The sequence below is a fragment of the Apteryx rowi genome, unplaced genomic scaffold (assembly GCF_003343035.1).
Source record: "Apteryx rowi isolate R43461 unplaced genomic scaffold, aptRow1 scaffold_84, whole genome shotgun sequence".
In the NCBI taxonomy this organism is placed as follows: Eukaryota; Metazoa; Chordata; class Aves; order Apterygiformes; family Apterygidae; genus Apteryx; species Apteryx rowi.
Window position 1 is genome coordinate 460,795 of NW_020451138.1, and position 22,876 is coordinate 483,670.

A 22,876-nucleotide genomic window follows, 5' to 3' on the forward strand; every position below is an offset into this window, starting at 1 on the left:
CATAATCTTGCAGGAGGAGACCAGAATAAATTATTAAGTCAAGCATGATATACCTTTTGCATACCAGTAACTAATGGTTTTGTTTGCTTGCTTTTTAGGGTACATTGAATCCCTACTGTGTGCTGTGGGATGATTCAAGAAGGTAAGTCACAATTGTTTGTTTCTATTACTATGGATTAAATATTCCACAGCACCTAATAATATTTAAGTAGCCAGTCAGTAAACGGGTCAGTATGAGGGCAGGGAAAATGAACTGTTCACAGACTGAAAGTACTGGCTTCTCCAATCACATGGTTTCCTTTCTGCAGCTATGAAAATGGAAATACATCTCATCAGGAAGAGGTTACTCACATATTTTAACTTGCCTTTCCAAGATTAAAATGGGGGTGGCTAAGTATAGGTCCTTGATGGCTAGTTGCTGGGCAACATGTGAGTGGGTAAATGATCAGACAGATTACTAAGGAAGGCTCCCACTTGCTGTTACCACAGTGAGAAATATCATTGTCAAGTGTGATATCCACAGAAAACTTCATTTTAGTTGGTGAGAGTTTCCATTTTGCTTTAAATAAAATAGTAGTTAAGTTGTGTACTAAGTAGTGAAAACTTGCTAGCAGTCTTCTGCTACTTTTTTCAGTGTGCCTCTCTTCTGTAGCAAAACAGAAAAAGTCACTGTAAAGAAGCAAAGCAGAAAAACTAGTGTGGTTTAGAGAGAATTGCAAGTTTCTGCAGTTGTAATTTGCGGTATTAACCTTTTATGGTAATTGTGGCTATGTTGTCTCCCATTAAAGTCAAGGTGAATTTTGCCTAAGCACGGAAAAAGTATTTCAGGAAGGATCCCTATGTGGTTGCCATATTTATTTATTTTTCAAATGATGATGTACTTCTAGTCCAGGTGCATTATGTATATATCATTCTACAGAATTTTCCATACTGTTATGAGCTGTATGCCTGCGATTTTGTGAGTGATTTTATCCTTCAGTCTGGGTTTAAAGCAGTACACAGATAATTAAGATACAACATGATAGTGTATAAATGAGAAACTTTGGTCATGGTGCTAGAAATCGCTCCAAATACAAGTGGTGCCATAGTCTTTGTCTTTAAGAAAAGATCATAATGCTTTTATTTACTAGCAGCATCATAATGTTGCATTTCTGTAAAATGTGTGGAGATTTGATTTCATATATTATTATGTGCGTATAGAATTCAAACATTTTGTAACTCATTCTTTGTTTCCTCTCCACAATGCTTTGCTTACACATTAGCAGTATGGTGCTTTATTTGTCAATTTTTTACATGCATTGCTTTAAGTAACACATATTTATAGCACATGCTTCAGTTTCATTGGCCCAGGCCAGAATATCAAAGACGTATTTGTATGAAATTGGACTAGAAAAAAATACACTTGCATGGTGGGAGGAAGGTTTAGCAGTGTGATGCAAAGGTATCAGACAGGTATTTGGGATGAATGTGTGAAGCCATCACAAACAAATGGTATGTTGTATTTTGTGCTTGCCACTTGTTTTGCATTCTCTTAGAATTGTTTATGGAAAGTGTTTATGGTACATATTAGTACCAGTTTCAGTAAGCTTCAGAACCTAGAACAGAAGAGTGAACTTCTGAAATGTCTAAGATTTATGTAAAATAGTCTGAGGTGATGAGGGAGAAACCCAAGCTTTTGCATGCTGTAGGATATATGTTCTGGTCTTATTATTTAATAGTAGCTATTGAAGATGTTCAAATATTTGAAGTATTAGTGGCATTCTTGGAGATGTATCTGTCTTGAAAAGTTATATGAGCCATCAAATATTCAAGATAAGATATGACATATCAGTAATTTCTGCATGGACAGCACTTTCATATGTTTTACCCATGTTTGTTAATATATGAGACTGCTACATTATCTATTACCTGAGTATGTAATCTGATAATCCAATAGTAATAAGAGCAGAATTCAATTTTTTCCCCTCCATCCCTTAAGAAAAGGTCCCTAATGTTATCTGTGGGGGCATTACTTGATTCATAATTTTATTTTTCCAATGGTGTTTCTTTTAGTTTTGGAGTATATTATTTGTGTCTACTTTAGCATATTACAGAATTTGCAGTCTGACATTGTGAGTTTTAAATTATCATGAAAGCTCCTGGAATACTGGATGGGTTCCTATTGTTTATAAATCTTAATAAATAAATATGTATAGAACTATACAATTGACTAGGTGCCTTATGATGATGTTGGGTTCTTGGTGGCTCGTTTTTCTTTTACTTTTTCTGCTTTTCTCTAAAGCCTCAGGAATTGGCCACTCTCAGCAGCAGGCAAACGGATTTAATGGATTAATAGCCTTATCCGTGTTGCAAATCCCACAGAACTCTGCTGTGCTCATGTCCTTCAAAAGTGACTGATTTTTGTATAACCAGAATTTGGCAAGGGCTTTGGAATTAATCCAAGAAAAAATAGTCTGCTTTTATTTGAAGGTGTTTAGCTAATCAGTGTTCTATATTTAAATAGGTGCTTTAATGCTTTTCAGAAGAAAATGATGTTTGTTTTTATCATCAGCATCCAGCCAGCAGAAACTTCTAATGTTTTTTGCCACCTTTTAGGACACTTTCCCACATTTTTATCTCCTTGCACTGCAAGTCCATATTTGGTAAATGATACTTTGCTCCACTTGTCAGTTCAATACTCCTTGGACAACAGGGGAAACTTTGTCTACCTGGCATGCTTCGCAGGAGACTGATCAGTGGTTAACAGTTCTTTTTTCATCCATCCTTCAAGAAAGTCCTGGATCTGTAAGCTTTTTGATCACAGCAGGATCTTCAAACCTATTTTGCTGCCATTGCTATTTGTGAATATTTGGTCAGCCCAACTTTGGCAAAAGCTATATTAATCCATTTTTTCTATGAAATTAAGTGATAGCCCTTTTCTTTTGATAATGTTTTAGGTTTTCCATTCATCCGTCAAGCTAGAAGTCTTGTGCCTTCTCCAAAAGCAGCTACTCAGATGTGCATATAACATTGAGACAGTACAACTAAAGAATAAAAGATTATGGCATGCATTATAAAGAACAATCTCAAATACTAATAATTCAGCATTTTATTTCAGTTGATGCTCCCAAAATAAGTAGAACATCTGTCTGTGTTAGTTTAAACCAGGCTGTTTATGAGTTACTGTGTTTTCTTTAGTACTTCCAGCTTCCTTACATGAAGCTGGTAGCATCAATGGTATGAAAGTTGAGATTTTTTTTTTCCACAGAAATCTGAGTGATATCTTTTTCCACTCATTTCACACACTCTGTACTCATGAATGCTGGCCTTCAGTAAAGTCTTAGGATACTGACTGCTTTTCCTTTAAGTGCATGGGGAAATGTGTGGAATATTTTTAATTGACATTCCGAGGAGAAAAATTTTCCTTAAAACAAACAAACTAAAACTCAAGAAAGAAACGTACCTTTTCTGCTTTGGATTGTCTGGCATAAATGAACTAGCCCTGCTGTCAGAACTGTTTGTGATACATTATTCCAGTGTGTTAATCCTCAAAGAGAAAGAAAAGAAGTTTGTCAGGTCCTAGGGCTGACTTTCCCACACCAAATAAGTGATTTTCAAGGTTTTGAGATAAAACCAAACTCCTGAAAGTTTCTCTCATTCCCTCCTACCTCTCGCGAAAGTAAATAAAAGGGGGAGGAGGGAGACAGCAGACAGTTTCAGCTAGCAAGTAATCCAATGGTTAGAGCACTTAACTGGGGACCTGAGAGACCAGGCTTTCAGTTCTTCACTTTATATAAGTTATTTGAGGAGTTTGAAACATGCATCACAGAAGTGACCCATGCCCACTGAGCTATCAGCTCTTCTGGAGTGTGTTACTCAACCTCTCCTGCTGGAACTGTTCCATATTATTTAGGAAAACATTCATATGGTGGAGAGCTGAGTCCCAGCAAATCTGTCTTTAATTTTACCTATCTTTCCATGTGTTTGTCGCCATGCCACACCTAGATCTTAGCCATATCTCTGTCAGGGTTTCTTCCTAGTGCTGTTTTGCTTTATATAAGTCTAGGTAAGGCTGTATAAGCCAGGGGGATCAAAGAGTCCAAATATGTATGCATAAATTTTCATTTATAACATGCCACTGAAAAAATGTAACTTGAATTAACTGTGGCATAAAGTACTATGTAAATTAGGGTGCCAGATCTAGCCCATTGTGGTTATTCGTATTTAGAGACTCAGGCACTACTGAATGGACATTGCTGTTTTGAGTAAATTCTCCACACTGTTACCTACGTAAACAAATGGCAAAAGCAGTGAGATGGATATCAGCAGGATGGAACTAGTGATCTGCAGTTCTGCCGTACAGAAGATACCAACAACAGCAGTAAGAAAAGCATTGTGTACTATGGGTAAGCTTGTTTCCAAGATGAATTGAAGTCTTACTAGGTCAGAAAGGTACTGTGGAACACCTTGAGTCCTAATTATTCCCCTGTTGCTATAGATTAGTGTTGCGACCAAGGATAATGAGAAAACCATATAAAGAAGGAGAGTTGCAGAAAGAATTTGAAAATAAACTACTATCTTTTTAGCATTTTGCAGACAGTAGAGGTATATGCCCCAAGAAAGTGCCTTTCACACAGAGACAGCTACTCAGACCGCTGATGTTCTCCTTATCAGTCTCTCTTGTTCCTCTTTTATGAGCTCAGCCTCACCGTAGCATCTTTTTCTCCAGAAGAAATGACATCAGAAGAATCTTCCTTAAATTGGGTGGTGGAAGCATGGTCTTTTGGTCAGCCAACAGTCCAGTCTCTAAATCACATGTCCCTGATTATTTGGCTTTCTTGGAAATGTGTGATAATTAGAGCAGCACTTCTGCCCATGAGTTCTTACAAGCAAAACTTTCTACCTCAAAGATGAGCAGTATTGCAGAAATGTTGCTGCAACCCTTGGTTCTGGCTTCCTGCATGTTTCTGAGACCTCTTGAAATTGATAACTCATTTGCAGAAATGCCTATTTTATATTTCTATTCTTGAATATAGAATTATCTGTATTACTATTGCAGATTTAGTGTCACAAATTTTCTTCATTTTGTGAAGAAAACCCCCTAAAGTTGTTCAGAACACCAAAAAACTCGTCTTTCTTGGAGGGGTAAAAAGGGAATGTTCCCTTTCTGAATTAGAAATAAAAGGAGAATCTGCATTCCTATAAAAATACCAGTCAGCTAAAGGCTGATTCCTAGTGACTGAAGAAGGATTACCCAGTGAGTACATAGAACATTATATGCCTGCATGCACTTCAGTAAAGTAAGGCCAATTCCATGTTGTTCTGATTTTTAGGTACAAGTAGAATGTACAAACAGCCCTCAGATCCCCAAAGCCATAATGGCATTTCAGAACCTCTGAGTGATGCCATCAACATGAACTTTGCTTTAGAAAGGGCTACTAGCATGAGAGACTACAATAGCCATTCAGTGTCTGCAGATTAGCCTACACAAGGAGGATCCCCTTTACAGACAATGAAATTGGCTGAAAGGAAGCATTACGCTACAGTGACAAGGAAGTGCTGTTTCAGTATATCAGGGGATCTAAGCTTCAGATTTTTTAGCTAGCTCACAATATCTCTGGCAAAACTAATGCAAATGCAAATTCTTCTAAGCATCTAGGACATCCATATGTATCTAAATATCTATATAAAACTAAGACTTTTCTATTCCAGGCCATTAATTTTCTCCATGTAACCCATTGGAAGGCTAAGGACCTAAGATGATGTCACTATCACTAAGTAGATCAGATCTTTATTCATTCTACAAGTGCCTAAATTAAGGGTAGAGCACTGTCCTTCTCAGCCTGATCAGGTTTGTACTCAGTTCTCCCCTTTTTCAGTTGCCTTAGCTGCCAAACTGCTGATGAGAACATCCTTTTCAAAGAGGGGCACCCTCTATCCAAAGGAGCTCTCTCACTTGAGCCTTTCGTACAAAACACATACTATTACACTGTTGAGTGTAACCACCAGATGCAGGACTTTTCTGACCCTGTGCTTAGGTACCTGAGGAGCTTTTACGTTTAAAATGGGCAAGCAAGTTTAATCAGCTCCAGGATCTGGCAGCCTGATTCACTAGGCTGTTTGAACATCTCTCTTGAACTTAGTTACCTTCTCTGATGTCTAAATCTATGATAGGGGGCATAATAGATGGTCTGTATGGAGCTCTAGGACCCATAAAAGTTAGGCTTGGCAAAATTAGACAGTCATCTTAGTGGATCCAGACCCTGGATTCTTGACTCAGGGTAGAGAACTCAAAATGCTGTAAGAGGCCAGAAATTAGGTCACATGGAGGGGTGAGTGGAAAAATGGGTAATTAGAATGAGATGACATCTTACATGGGACTTCCAAGGATAACCAACTAATTAAAAAACAATGCAGTTGGTATCTGTTCTTTTAGAAATGTGTTTTATGTAATGTGGGCACATCTGCTCTCCTCAGGAAACTGTCATTTGTTGCAGGCATGCTCAACAGCTGTACACAGTGCAACATAACATTTCACAGCACTGGGTAAAGAAAGGGCTTTTAGGATTCTGTGGATCTTTTCTGCCAATTGCTGCAGAAGGATGTTATAACAGTATGACAGCTTTTTATTTGTCCATATGTGTACTCATAGCAGCTTGTGCCTGCTGAATATATAGTTTGCAGAGGCACAGTGCCATTAGCTGAAATTTTTAATACTACTAGGATTTTGACCTGAGTCAGTTTTAGTTCAGGGCAAGTGGTAGTTTTGCTCTATTTTATTTCCCATTGCCACATCTAATTTATAATGACAGTGGTTTAGATTTTCTACCCTGAAGCTATGTGAAACTGTGAATAGTTACATGTGAGAAATGAGAAATTGTATAAATTTATACAACTTCAGGAATTCACTCCAGACTTATTTTATGACATTCTCTATTAAAAGAGGATTAAAAAAAAAAGTTTATAATGATTTTTTTTTATTATTATCCCCAAGAGCTTTTGAATTGTTTTTCTCCCCTTGTTGTCCCTGGATAGATTTGGCTACAGTTGCAGAGAAATGGTCCATAAAGGAATTTGTGCAATGCAAATAGAGAAGGATCTGCCAGTTATGTTGTGATTTTCCCACAGATTTGTCTTCAGAGCAGAATGGAGCTCAGTTGTAGGATAGAAGCCTGCATACATACCAACAAAATAACTTTTGCATTTTGTTGCCTCATGGTAAAATTGGCAGGGAACACTGATCTGCGTTGTCCCTCTCTCCACTTCATTTTTTAAAGCTACCATGACGGGCCATTTCAGTTAATCTTTAATTGGGCTAGGCTTGCAAGCCTTTGAAAATGTGTTCAGGAAGATTCTTTACAACTCAAGTCAAAATGTCTCAAGCTCATAATTGAATAGTTAGGGTATCCTAAATCAGAATTCACCTCTGAAAATATGAATGGTAGCCCCTCCTTACTTTACACTGCTTTATAGTCATATTTTTTTGGTCAGTAGGAAGATATGGAGGAAATAGATTTATTTTAAGTAAAATAGAAAATTAGTGACAGTAATTCATGTAAGTATAGTTTGGCAATGTGTGCCAGCTGAGGATTTGGTTGTTCCATTGATTTTAGTCTGACTTGTTGGTCCTGCTTTTAGGAAAGTCAGACTTTGCTTCCTTCATATTTTCAAGGCAGCAGATTTTTTTTTCATGTTAGTTTCTATGCTTATGTCTGTGAAATGTAATGAAAGAGTTAATGTTAATGGATTTATTCAACAGATAATTGTTAAACCTTGAGTATCTGCTTTTATAAAGATCATTACGTAATCAAGTCTGTATAATAGCACACTTCATAATCTTCTGTACCTTACAGTCTTACATAAAGAATTGCTCAGCTAAGGTCTGAATCTACGGAATCATATTCTTTGGACACAACTTTTTCATTAAAACAATCTGGAATGAAAAACCTGATCCAAACTTCATTGCAACCAACTGAAAGGCTTTGACTGATTTGAATCAGATCAGACCAAGTGGCAAACCACTGCTCAAGCTGTATAAGACCTAAATTTAAAAATTCACTTATGATGACTGCTGAGATTGTACTGTAATGCAGAAGTACTTGGTCCTGAAATATGTAGATATCACACAACATAAAATAGAGTACCTTTATATTGAAAAAGAGACAGACCCAAGATTTTCTTTACTTAAGTCATATACAGAATGAATCAGTATATAGGGGAGGAATTTATAATTTAGTTCGTTTTTATCACATTGCTTTTCACAAACACCTACAGCACCATGAACAGAGCTTACATGGCCTGCTGAGAATTGCTGCTAAAAAGGAATTTAAATTAAATCTTGCTAATAAGTTTGCTTTCTTTTTAATTTTTACTGAATGATTAATCAACTCCATTTTTGAGAATTCAATTGCTATTTATTGCCTGTAAGTAAATGCCAATTTTAGAGAACTAAAAATAGTGGTTTCTTGCAATATCTGGCAACTATAATTCTGAAATGTGGATAAAGAGAGCTAGTGGTTGTAGCTTCATAATCAAATTTAAAGATTTGATTTGAATTCTTGATGTATTTTTAGCAGACAGTGAGGGTACAGTGAGTGCACAGAAGATAATCTAAACAATTTGAATAAGGTTTAGAACTCAAGATAAGTTGATCACAATTTGGTTTTGTATTGATGTTTACAGAAAAATTCATGGATGTAAACAAATCTAATAAGAGGGGAACCTTGTTTTACCTACTAATACCACACCATGAATGCAGCAGCATCATGGAATCTGTGAATCCAGCATGATACTGGACTTGGACTGAATCTTGTAGAGGAAGACAGTGTTCTCCAACTCCAATATAGCTTACAGAAGTCTCTTATATAACATAATTACAATCAAAACAGTTATCAACCTTTCTTATTTATATTTTAAAATTCTTATAGTTCTTTACACTTGTAGATTTCAAAACAATTTACAGCAGGGGTTGGTATCATCCTCTCTCTCTTCCATTTAGGCAATTTAGGGCCAATGAAAGCAAGCTGTTTGTTCAAGGTCACTCATCAAGCCCTGGCAGAGCTAGAGCTCCAAACTCCTGAGGTCTGAGTGTGCTGTGTAGCTGTTCTCAAAGCCAGTATCACTTCCCTGCCATGATGCAGAACTCTAAAGGTTAAATAATTTTATAATGATATTTCCTATTTTTTCTCATTTATTCCGATGAGCTCATGATTGTTACCATCCCTGGAAAATTTAGTTCTCTTTATTTGATAGTGCAACAGAACTAAAGATGTTTGTATTATGTCATACTTAAACAATGGTATAATACACTTGCATCACCCAAGAAGATGAAAAGTCTGGGGGGGTATTACCTTTCCTTGTGAGAAGGAGCTGTGGGAAGTACCCTTCTGCCATTCCCTCCTATCCCTTTGTCAAAAGGGAAACAATTAATTTCAATAATGCCATATCTGCCTTGTGTCTAGGTTATTTTAGATGAATTATTTTTAATGATAGAAGTTAGGTTGCTGTTTGGTCTCATTCTACTTTAGTGCTCATTGCTGAGATATTTTGTTGTAAGGGTATTAATTCTGCCAGGTTATATTGGTGGCATAGCTACCTTAGCTATACTAGTATCACATACAGTGTTGAACAGTTGTTAAAATTTTACTAACTCTTAGGCTAAAATGTCATCCTCTTGCCTGTGCAAGTGTCCAAGGAAAGAGCTGTGGAATTACATGCAAGTAACTAATGATGGAATTGTGCTCAAAGACCTTGACTTGTCCTGGTCTGCACTGCTGTAATTTTATGAGTATGATAGAGTACGCCAATAGAAAAGTGACATATGGGATCAGAGCTAGATCCTTGATCTAGAAAATACATTTTGCATTGAAACCCAAATATCAGGTACTCAAAAATCCCAATCATTTGCCACATAACCCTTCTGGAACCTACTTTCCTTAAGAAAACTAGGTTTCCACAAACAAACTACTCATGTCTTGGCAGGATAGTGCAGTTGCCAGGACCTTCAGACTGTGCATTCATTGTAACTTAGGCCCACATTACAGAGCCACTGTTGTTCTCACATTGGTCCAATAAATATTTAAGGCTTACGAGATAGTGCATCTGATACTGCAAAAAAAGTCCCAAGTAGGAGACTGTAAGAAGGAACACCACACATTTTTTAAAGGAAATTTTTTTTTAATTAAAAAAAAGTATGCCTACTTTCAAGACTACACATGAGAGTATATATATCCTCAAACAAATAAGGTGACTAAACCAATTTTCTCAGTGTTTCCTGCTGGCAACCTCACATAGTTTCTGATCTGACTTTTGTGAATCCTTTGGTTGTGGGATTAGTATAAATCTCACTCATATATTGTGCAGGAGTTTGAAAAGTATAATTTGGGAATATACATTCTATTAGCCTGCCAGATAGCTATGATTTAAGCACTATGTATTTAAGACTGTGTCCTGAAAAGGATTTAGGTATCTAAAAGCTGGAAGCTGTAGTATCATTTTTTTAAATACCTAGTCCTGAATTAGAAATAAAAGCTCTGTGTGAGATAGCAACCCAGGGCAGATACCTTGTTGTAGCCTATAGAAAAGCCTGGAGAGAATGTAGTGTCCATGCTAAAGAAGTTGATTTATCTGTTTGGATCCACAGTAATCTTTTGAAGATCGATGCCTATAACTTTTATTTCGAAGAATAGAGGCAGGGCTCCCTCTGTTCTTTAAAGTCCAAAAGCTTAAGTAAATTATGCAAGTGGTACTCATCTCTTAAATAATAGCTTGATGGATAGAATCATGGCCTTGAATATGGGAAAATAAAGTTTAATACCCCTGAGATTTGTGATTTTCAAGTATGCTTTTCTTGACTTCCAAGTGAGTGTCCTTATCACCAAAATTTGAAGAATATGCTCCTCTCTCACAGTGCTCTTCATCCCTCCTGTAGCAGGTGGGTCAGTCCAGGAAAGATGTTGAAGCTTGTATGATCAAAGAATAAAAAAGTCTGTTAACAGGAGTGGATGTGGATCTGTCGTGAGAAAATGCATCTCAGATGATGATGATGATGAAGACAAGCTAGCAGGCTTCATGGTCATGTTCACTCTTGTGTCTGTCTTCATTGTACAATGAATCTTTTATGCTAATATACTAAATTCAACAGAATGTGGCATTCTGTCTTTTATATTTGTCTTCAGATGGCCTACAGTCTTATTTTTGGGACAAGCTCTTTCGAGTATGGATGAGGTGCAGTTGATTTCCTACATGGTGAAGAGTGAAATGAGCCTGAATTTCTCAGTGATTGCTCTAATATTAGGCTATTATATGACTGTAGTGGTATTGCTGCCACTTCTGGCAATCTGAGCATATTCAGTTTTTTGAAAGATAGGCTGTGGGCACCCTTCCTCAGGAGGTGGTTCTTTATGGGGTTTCCCATTTTACGGATGAGAAACATCAAAAAAAAAGGAGTAAAATAATTCCATTTTCTTTTTCAGACATATTTTAAATAAAATGGATACCAGTATGGTTCATGAGGCCTCTGGCTCCGCACCCGGTGTCTGTTAGACATCCGCAGAACATACATACTGGTCAAAATCATTGGGGAAGAATGTTTCCAGACCTTGAGGGGGTTTAGGCCTAACCTGTTCAGTCTGTCAGAAGAGTTTTAGCTATTGCAGGAATCACATATCCAGGCATTTGTGTAACTTTAAAGCAAAAATGTAGGCACTTTCTAAGTCACAAAATACTTGGCAATTTTTAGAATTGCCATTTTGATCTCAAGAACCAAAGCTGACTTTAGGCATTTAAAACCTTTACTGCATATAGTCTAAATCACTGTTTAAACCAGTGAAACTAAAAAATACATATATATATATATAGCATTGTGAAAAAAATCTATACAATGTATTAGAAATGAAAGAAATGCAGTTCTGTAGTTGAATAATAAATATTTGAAAAAGTATTCTGAATATGGCAAGGAATATCACTGGAAATGAACATTCTACAGATTTAAGAAATATTTCTAATGAATTCCTTTATACGGATATATACTTATTATTTGAAGGGATAATTGGGTAGTCAAAGCAATACAAAAAATTCCCTCTTGAAGTCTCTAGACAAATGAGATTTATAAAATTTCCCATAGTCGTAGTTTCCCCAAATTTAAAATATTTCCTGGCACATGTGGATTTGGAAAAAGTAATCTGTATGCTACAGATATTAAAAACTTTTTTTACTTATGTCTGAAATTTAAATTTCAGTACTACAAAATAATTATGTTTTCTTTGAAAATAACATTATACAATTGCTATGCTACAATACCCTTGATGGCTTTACAATTTCTGTATTCTCATCAAAAGTATAAAAGAAAGAAATATGAAAACATTAATGCCTTTTCAGACTGTAAGTGCATACATATATATATATATAAAAGAAACTATAAATGTCAGGATTACAGATCAAGTACATAAATTGCTGTTAGTAAATGATACTGTGTACAGTATCATTGCACAGAAATACATGTTAGCTTTAAACTTATTTGCAATCAGTACAACAAAGACAGGAGTTCAGCTGGTATAAATATACTTATTTACAGTAATATGAAGAAGAGAACAAAATGCAAGGCTTTTCCGAGTGTTTGCAGAGTATGAGATTGCTTTTCTTCGCTTCCAGATGCATGGATCCAAGTCTGATTGAGACCTCCAGAAATGATTACTGTTCTCTTTGATAAATCAAGTATCATGTAATTCATTAAAGTTGTTTCATTCTTTAAACAAGAACTGTAATTGCACGGCAAAGTGATCTTAAACCTAATGTTTGGAGTGGTGTTTTGAAATGCACCTATAGAGTGTCCCCCAGTTGTTCTTGCACCTTCAACACTGAAATTGTGTCTTCACCTGATAAAAAACACTTGAGCACATGTCCAGTTTAAATCTGCCATGCTTTATCAAATGCTTTCATAAGCATGCACCCTTAATGCTGTATCTTCATCTCACCGACTTCACAGGTACCTTAACACATAATTAATCTTTTGCTGAATCTGTATGCCATCGCTGAGCAACATGAGCAGATTCAGTTAAAACTCTTCCTGGACCAGTCACTAGAGGGAAGCAAAGACCTACACGCTCCTATCCATGACGTCAGTCAATGCATTTATGCCCTCATTGACGAAATCTGGTCAGTATTCAATTTAAAATTTCAGAAATGGCCGAGTTTGGGGGAGGACCACCTTCCCCCAAAAAGACAAAAAAGTATTTGCATAAGATTGACTTCCAGAGGCCATTGTGGTTAAAAGAAGTTATCTTCGTGAAAGATATTTTGAGAATTTTAATCTAATATTAGACAAGTAGCTCATTTTAGAGTGGATAAAGAAGATGGGTTTAATACTTTCATTCTTTGAAGCATTCCAACATTCAGAAAAATGAATTGAATTGCTTGTAGCATAGGAGCTATACATTTGCAGCATCTGTGTATATCAAAACCTTGGATCAAATATACTAGTTTCCTATTATCTTTTTATTGAACCCTCCTTGATTATCCATACTTATATTCTAAAATATTTTTTCTGTGGTACTCAGAATCTCATTCTGTGTAAACAGTAGAGGCCAACATTATGTTTTCTGATGTTTGACTAAAAGAGTATACTTGTTATGAATTGAATTTTGCCATAAAATTAAAATGCTTAGAAACAAGAGTAAAATATTAAGTGATTTTTTTTGTCAATTAAAATTCTGAATATTTTAGTAAGGACAATATTTATACTACTTACCACTTAGTATGAATAGAAGATCTTTTATTAATCTTAAGCTATGCAGGATGGCCAGACCTTAATGAGAAAAATATAAATGTGTATAAAGATTTAAACATGTTTAAATAGAAGGTAATATGCTAGATGAACAACTTCAAGCAAAGCAATTTCACTAAAAAAGTGTTGTGTTGAATAGCTGCTAGATTATGGCTGAACAGAGTTTTAGCTGAAAGCATAGCGTATTTGTGATGATTTTTTAATGTTATCATCTTCTCTGATAATGTTGAGTAGGAGAGTGATCTTGCATAGTTAGTTGACTAAAAGTAATATACATATGCATTCAAGCACATGTGCTGGGGATAACATCCTGCAATCCATGCTATTATTCTAAGCAATGGAGAATATAATACAATTCTAAATTTCACAGGCTACGGTTATTATTCCCAGTGCTACGTGTTATCTTAATGTTGCAATTTGTAGTGGTTGTCTTCTCCTTCACATCTCTCCATTACTCTCTAAAAGCAGAGCAAAATGTTTATCTTTTAAATTATAGAATTATCTTTGCATATCTCAAAAGTATGAATTAAAATGCCATTGCATTCATATCAGTTCATTGCTGAACGTAAGTATGTTCCTGATGTCAAGTTTACAAATAGATCCATTGAAGGCCTAGGCTTAAACAGCATGCTGGATTAGGACCATCGATCCAGAGTTGCTCCATAGCTATTGGTGCAAATCCAAGAGTTACACCATTAATTTGAATGGCAATAATTAAGGGATTGCATATACTGACATAGAGAACAATGCAGAAGCAGTGAAACAGAATCAGTCCTTCTAGTGAATTTAATTTGTTTGTATGATTGGTCTGTACAGACTACATTACTTTGACCAGACTTAAAACTAATTCATGTAGGTTTATACTACTTCATAATTGCAATTTTGGCTGCATATAGATGTATTCAATGACTTTTTGAAATGTCAGTGAATACTTTCTTTGATATCTACTGCATTTTTCTAACGTTATTCACAACAAGAATTTATTGTTATAATATAGACTTAAAATAACTTACAATGTAAATATTACAAGTACCAGATAATGATATAAAAATAGATTTGTTTGAAACAAAAAAGAAAGATTTCATTTGAATGACTTTTGATTGCATTTAACCAATCTAGTATCATGCAGCAAGTAGTATGGGAATTCTAATCTGAAAGATACAGTCAGCAGTATTCAGGAGATAGTCTAATCTTTTTTAAAATCAATTGTACTTCAAAAGTTGTAGCATATATAGGAAAAAGTCAATAGTATCTTTTTCTATGCACATCACTCATCTTAAGCCTGTTCTTCACCTCCCTTCTCTCCTTTTTCTTGTAAGTAGACAGTCGAGTATCTCATGTTTTTGGAACACAAACTGTCTGTGTGTGACCACATGCTTTTTGGTCACATGTACACACACAGTTAAAATCTTAAAGAAAAAAAACATGGAAAATGCAAAACATGCAAAATGGATTTATGCCCCCCACAAGAAGTACTGCGGAAAATACGAAACATGTTTCCTTATACTCCTACAGAGCAAGGCATACTGTGCATAACACTATGTATATTTATCCTATCTGATGTCAGATTTTACATGCTCTTAATGTTATGTTAAATAACAGGTACCTATCTTGGAATAACTCACCTTAATGTGAATTACATTGTATCATCTTCTTTGTAAATGCAGGACAAAGATATGCTAAGTTTACCAAATACATATATTCTTATATATATATCCTTATGTTTTTTCTTTGTACAGTAGACTGGAGGAAATGTTTTTTATGTTTGTTTTTCATCTGAAGTAGACTTTCCTGTTCCTTTATTTCTGTAATTGATTTACACAAGAAAACTCTGGTCAGACACAGCCTTCTTTTTCTCTGAGGTTTTTCTCCTATATAGAAAATGCTTCATCAGGGTCAGGGAAATATACCAATGTCTAAATATCACACTGAGTCAAATATTTCAGCCAATGTTAGATCACAAGGTTCTCTTAGGTCGATCAACGCTGTGATCTAACCACTAGAATTGTACATCTTTCTGTAGTCTGGAAAATATCTAGCACTTGTTAAGAGAACTCAAGTAGTCCTTGGTTCACACTTACCTTCTTGCAAAAAAGCAAGGTCAAGTTTGCATTGTTTTAAGGAACCATAGAAGAGTAGCTTGTAAGTGCACTGATACCTGACATTGAGATGATACAGATGATGGATACATTGAGATGTTTGAGTTGAAATCTCATTCAATATCACTGTTTCGTCACATAATCTCAGGAGAACATAGGAGCTGCTTGTTCAGATGGCTGTGGGGGAGAACCAGGGAGAATTGGGAGTAAGGTGAGAAGGTGTTTTCTAACACATTCTCTTGTGAATGGAGTTACCATATATAGTGGGCATGCTATTTTAGAGATACTCCTCTTTTGCAACCTCTGTGCACTGTGGCCAGCTTGAATTGTTACCTAAATGCCACCTTATGACCTATATAATTGTTTTTCCTTTTGGTTTGTCTAGACCTATACATTTTCAGTTTATTTTGATTGATGCAATTGTTTTTGACAGAATATATATCACAAGAATCAAGAAATATCTAAGTCAATGTTTTGGGGACATGGTGTTTTGATGTTATTTTTGTTTGATTTTGAAGTATAGATCATCACTAGCTAAATTTATTGCCAATATTTTTAATACTTTCCCTTTGGGTTTGAGAGATTTTTAATTTGATTTAGTATTTTGTTTAAGTGGAGACATTTTACAAATGCAAGCTGACACAACATGTGAAAATGATATCTTGCTGAAATGACCCATTCTCTAATGAGAAAAGATTCACACACTTTTTGCCAGATTCACTACATTTCAAGTGTCCAAATTAAGTGCAGAATTCTAAAATATAGGCCATTGAGTGAAGCGGGATGATTTATTATCTTTAAACTTGGTGTCAAAATACCCTGGATAGCCAAATAAGAGGTAAGTACTTCAAAAAGTGACTCAAAGCAACTAAACAAGACACCTACCCTTTTCTGTTGGCTCACATTGAGCAGGAAATCTGCATAGAGCTAGCAAATGGGAAATAATTTCTATACAAATGTGTTAAAACAGAACCATAGAATTAACGATTGACATTAAAGGCTCAATTTACATACCTTAATACAGGTATCGAGCAATCTGAGGATACATTCACAGGATGTACAGGAGACCTACACCTCAAGAGCAGCAGCTGAAGGCAAAAATGCCCTAAGATGTCTCTAGTAGTGCTATATGTAGGAAATTAAATCAACCCCTAACAGCAGAATTAATTTCAAAATTAAGAAAATGAAGACAACAAAATGTTGATGTCTGCATGCAAGTGCCTGGTGCCACAGTTACCACATACCTGCTACAGATAAACTGTTCTCTAGGCTCTGCTGTCAGTATTGACAAGATCTCCAGTGACTAATGGGAGCTTAGACACCTCACATGTACAGAGGTACCTAAATTTAGAAATCTTAATACCAAACTGAATCCTGCCTTATGTATCATTTTCCACTTTAGGATATGGATTACTGACTTATCTCCTGGGGGTAAACACATACTAAAAAAAGAGATGAGGGTCACCTTTTGCAAAATAATCTAAGTTATCCTTATCCTGGAATACTAAGGGTTACAAGTCCTATTCAGTCTAAGGGAGTTCAGACTCACAGCTTTTCTTTCCCGGATATAGCCCCTAGGGTGAGGCAATAAGCAGCAATGCATTAGAGCTATTTTCCATGCAAGTGGGAATAAAAATAGGAAGCATATTTAAAAATATGAAAAATCTACTATTAACATGAAACTAACAGAACAGGATATGGAAGAATAAAGTTCAGAAGTAAATTAAGATGTATTCCGAGCCTGGAGCCTAGTATTGGAGATGGACGTTTTCCAACTTTCTAAGCTGATCATTGAGATCATAGTGAAAACCAGAGACTCTGTGGAGGAATTATCCTCAAGTTGCAGCTAATATTGTATCAGGATCTTGTCAGAGAACAACACACAATGCATTCAATAAAATTAATAATGCAAGTATAAAATGGAATTGATAGATATTATTAAATGAAATTAAATGGAAGTGAGCTCTCACTGGGACTAAGACATGCTCTGAGGCAGATGTTTGTTTCTAAAAAAAGTATCTAGTGAGAATCAGGGGTTAACAAAGTAATATTTTACCATATCTTCACTCTTGGGTAAGATAACACAAAATGGGTATTGGTCATCTGTCAAGGTTGGGAATATTCTCGGAAGCACTTTGGGGGCATTTTCTGCCCTCATTACAAGCTTACTTATGAAGTAAAATGATTAGAACGTCAATGTATTATCAGCCTTCCATTTTGTCACCCTTGTTACCAAGCAGAGGTTATAATGACAGTAATAAGGGGTAAACAGTCACTGCATTCTCATGACAACTGTCGTGATGAGAGCACAAAGTGGTCTGATACTTCATTTTTGTGGCATTTTCAAGACTATAATCTTTCAGGGCTTTGCAGATGCCGTATTCAGAATTGAACAGGCCTTTCAGTGTATGTTTAAAAGCATCATAGATCCTATATTCTATACTACTAATGTGCAAACATGCCAAGCATTTCATATATTTGGCAGCTCATTTTTTTACAGCAGCATTCTGTGTGGTTTTAAGCAGTTTTGTTTGTCATATAGTTCGGCTTCTGTCATAAAAAGCACATACCATTTATCAGTTTATATAGGCAAAGAATCAATTCTGGCTATATGGTTCCTCCACCATATTTTCTTAATAATGAGGAGGTCTGCAATTTGTGAAGCAGAAAATCTAGTCTCATTCTGTTTAGTGACATAAATAAAGAAGGCAACCTCTCGTGATTTATTAATAACAATTGTATTTCAGTATTTTTGATTGCCTCTTGAATCAACTCCTAAAGGCTAAAAACACAGAAATAACCTTTCCACTGTCTATCTGTCTTAATTTAAGTGAGTAATGTATTCTAAAACTCAAAAACTAGAACTGAATGGCTCACATCACATTCCCCTTTCCCCTACCCGCTGAACTGGCTTCATTTACTCATGTATTAAAATTAATTTAACAAGGCAGATAGCACTCACACATACAAAGTAGAACCCATTAAGGCGCAAACATCCTGTTTGCAGGGGTTTCTTATGTCAGCAGACAGGACTACATAGCAAGAAAACTAATTAACAACAAAACATTATCAGAAGCATTATAACAACACTTTCATGAATTGTGGCTTATAAATATTCAAAAACTGGTTTTCTGTACCATGCACTGAATAATTCCACATGCTAGCAAGTTTGTTTTTCACTTGTTCCCGTCTCAGCTCTCCCTTAAACTTCATATTTTAGCCTCTTCTTCAGTATACTGTACAGGACATAAATTCTGATCATCGTTAAATCACTTTTTTTTTTATCACATTTTATGCAGTCTTTCCAGAAGGATGTATAAAAATAATGAAATTTTAGTTTGAGGGATATTTTGCCCTTTACAGTAATGTAATCAGTGAAACGTGTGGAAACTCCCAAGCAGTTACTTCAGTGGTAGAAGGCAATGAATAACATATAAATGATAGCATTTATTTTCAGGAAAAAAAAAAAATCTGGTTACCAAATAGTTCAATATTTACTTATTTTGGCCTTGTGCATACAATCAGTTAACTTAGAAATACCCATCTCACATTAACTTCACTTGAGCCTATGTGCTTTTTTCCTAAGATTTTTGGACATTTACATATAAAGTAATTTTTAAATACCCAAGTTAATGTACTCTGTGTTTTCAACATACTCTCCAACGAGGTGAAAATGCTGGAATTTTTACAAAATGTGATATCAGTGATGTTTGTCATCTTTTTCATCATCTACCAAAAGTAGAGGTTGTATCCCATTGCTAAATGTTGGTGGAAAATTGAAAAACGAAACACTCATCTAGCAAAATGCTATATAGTGTGTACTGAACTTAATTATGTAAATAGGTCCATTATCTTCAATCTATGTAAGTTTAACTTGATATCTGCACATTAAATGAGCGTGTCTGTCAAATTACTGGCACTGTTTGTCCCCCTAAACTTAAGCCCTTGCTTTGCTGAACTGAAAGTATCTTTCTTACTTATATAGTGAAAGAAAACTTCAGTAGACAGTTAACAAGGTCACAATACAATTGTAGATAAGGTTTAAAAGAAAAAAATATATATATCTGATAACAAGAGAGCTCATGTCTTAAAAAGCATGTCTCAAGTAAGGACAGAAAAAAATGATGCCATGCAAAAGCTCAGGAATCATTCCCAAAATCAAGATCTAAACTGATACAATCAGTCCTCTACATGCTTACAAAGAAATAGTTTTGTTCTGGGTATTGTCATAACTGAGATCTGTTTTTTCAAGAAAAAGAAGACTTCTAAAAGTGTTACTATCCATCAAAGACCACATTTTCTGTTTTACTTGTACAGTTCCTTCTTCAGGAAAATTACAGAATTCCTATCTAGTTGCTTTTAAACAAAACCTAAATTCAGCAATAGATACAGTGGAGAATTAAATTCACCAAAACCCTGTACTCAAAGGAACTAGATGTACAGGACTTTTCTGAAAAGAGATTGCATCAGAATGGCATTATGGGGTTTCATATTGTCTTTCTGCAACTTCCATTTCACTTTGCATGGGTTAATGAGTAAAATAAATAGATAAATAATTATTCTAACTGTAGCTGTAAAAGCTCAGTCAGAAACTTGAAAGTCCTGTCCTTGTCCTTCTGGCCTATCAGTAATTCTTCCAGTTGGAGTGAACTGCCAGTACTGCTAAAGATGCACCAGAACTACGTACTGCCAGATTGTCATTTCTCATGTACTAAAGTTGCTTGTTTCTTGTGCTGGTCTCTCCCTAGTTATAAGAAGCCTGTTGTGCTAAAAGAATTACAGTTACTACTAAGATGATGGTGATATCATAGCCGTTATCAGTGCAGTTTTCTGCTTGTGTTTTATAGGGGAAAATAATTACCATTATCTCTAATTTACATATGAAAAATTTGAAGCCCAGATTTGCTTATTTGACTTCCACAGTGGTCAGAAAGTAAGGAAAGGGCAGAGGTAAACAATGAACCCTCAACTTCTGAGTCCAGGGTTCCCAAGGATTCTTTAATGCAAAGTTTATAAGAAGTCCCCGAAATGGGTTTCCCACACCTTCCAGGGGAGAGGCATCATCATTTGGTTAGGATCAGTCTCTCTCTTTGTCATTTCTGGGACATAGGAATTATACATTTATATGCAGACTGTGGCACAACTTCAACAGGTTGGACAGAGATTGTCCTTCAGCCTAGACTTCCCAGTCTTGGAGATAAGAGATGCTTCTGAAACTCCTTCTGGCTGAGGAGGGCCTAAAATCCAGGTCTCCCTCTTTTGGGTAAAAGGTGTGGGGAACAGCACCACTTCTAACTCTCTGGCAGTCCCATTTAAAAGGGAATCACAAGCCAGTCATCTGTATGTATATGCCTAAAAAATAGAATTTTAAATATTCATTTATTTAGTTTCCTATTGGTTGTTTTATGAATGCTTTATTCAAGGCTGCTGTGAATATCCTCTTCAAGCACCGAACTCTATACTGTAGAAAGAAATTTAGACACATAACTCAGGCTTGTGAATTTTATTTCCAGTGCCAAGTGTCTGAATAAACCTGATGACAGTCACTGTTTAAGTACCTGGCTTTTTATACCTACAAGCCAGCAACGGCTTCTCTGTCCCCCGGCTGAAACCAGTACAAATGTGAAAAGAATCAGGCCTTTAAAAAAATTTTTTTTGATCAAATGTTAGATTTCTGCTAGTCATTTAGTGCCCTTTGAAAGTTAGATGGAACTCATAAAAATATTCTAACATTTTTAGCTCACCAAAAAAAACTCTAAAATGTGCTTTTCCTTGTTTAACAATTTCTGCTGAAACCTACATCTCATTAAAGTATTAGATTAAGATTGCTTAAATGTACCTCCTGTGAATAGTCTAACTGAAATCTGCGGGGGGGGGGGGTCAACATTCAAGGACATCTGTCAGTCTTTGCACAATTGAAGTTTCAATTTTTAGGACTAGGAATTTTGAGATAACTTTCGGTAAAAATTTAGAAGAATTTCCAAAAGATCATTTAAAGCCCTCCATCATATATCTTCAGGCTCAAACTCTCCAGATCCTCTCATAAGCATACAGAGAAAGGCAAATTTTCTGAGTGTATTTAATGACATATTTTATGTTGCTTTGCCATCCTATGTGGATTTGAAAATAAGGAGGAAAATCATCCCTTTGAGAGGAAAAAACTAAGAGCAAGATGATGATGATGATGGTGGTGGTGGTGGTGTTTGGTTTGGAAGATGTTTTTCTTCTCATTTTAAATCTTGCTTGTGTGCATAAAAATGGCAACAAGTATATGTGACTAATGGCAACTTTTCAGTGTTGTACTTGTGATGAACTGCAAAATAACACCTACCAAGAAGCGTCCCACATTTTGCTATTTCTAGTTTCCTTGATTTTCCTTTCCAGTGCTCTGTAACATTGATCACAATATTTCAAGTATCACTGCAGATGCCAGCTATCTCCAAAGATATCAAGATGCAAACATTCAAAAGCTATGTCTGCTCCTAGTCACTGAAGTGTACTGCACTGTAGAGCCCGCGTATCTGTGCTACCTTCAGTCTAGCTGATTGGGACACTGTTAGCATTCTATCTATGGCAGAAGCAGATCAGCACAGGATCATGGACTCTGATTCTGCTAACTGGAACAAAATATTTCAGGAACTTGGGACAAATCACTGCTGTATCATGACAGAGAAGCAGTCTTTCTCAGACTGAAGTAAAAATTCTTCTTTGGGACCATAGTAATTTCTTAACTATACCTACTTACAGTATATATGATTAATATTCTGATATGCTTATTTAAGTATGTAGTTGGAAGCCAAGATAAGCATGTTCAGTGACTGTTGTTGAATACACATGTGTGTATACATACATATGCACGGACAGTATTTCTGTCTTGCCAGCAATGCATGAATATACTCCAAATATAAATACACAGTTTTGGCAGTAATTATATGATAAATTACAGGGCCATGCCATGATGTTGGGCATTATATGATATTTTTAGTGGATAAATCTACTTATTCCTGTTTGTTAT

At 35.7% G+C, this 22,876-nt stretch overlaps 1 protein-coding gene across 1 annotated transcript in view; it reads left to right on the forward strand.

Annotated features, from left to right (window-relative positions):
* ADGRB3 (adhesion G protein-coupled receptor B3) overlaps positions 1 to 22,876 on the forward strand; it is a 465,440-nt gene that overhangs the window by 274,437 nt on the left and 168,127 nt on the right. Inside the window, exon 15 of the mRNA XM_026090008.1 lies at positions 99 to 142. Coding sequence (XP_025945793.1) covers positions 99 to 142 — 44 coding nt within the window. The remainder of the gene's footprint in view (positions 1 to 98; positions 143 to 22,876) is intronic.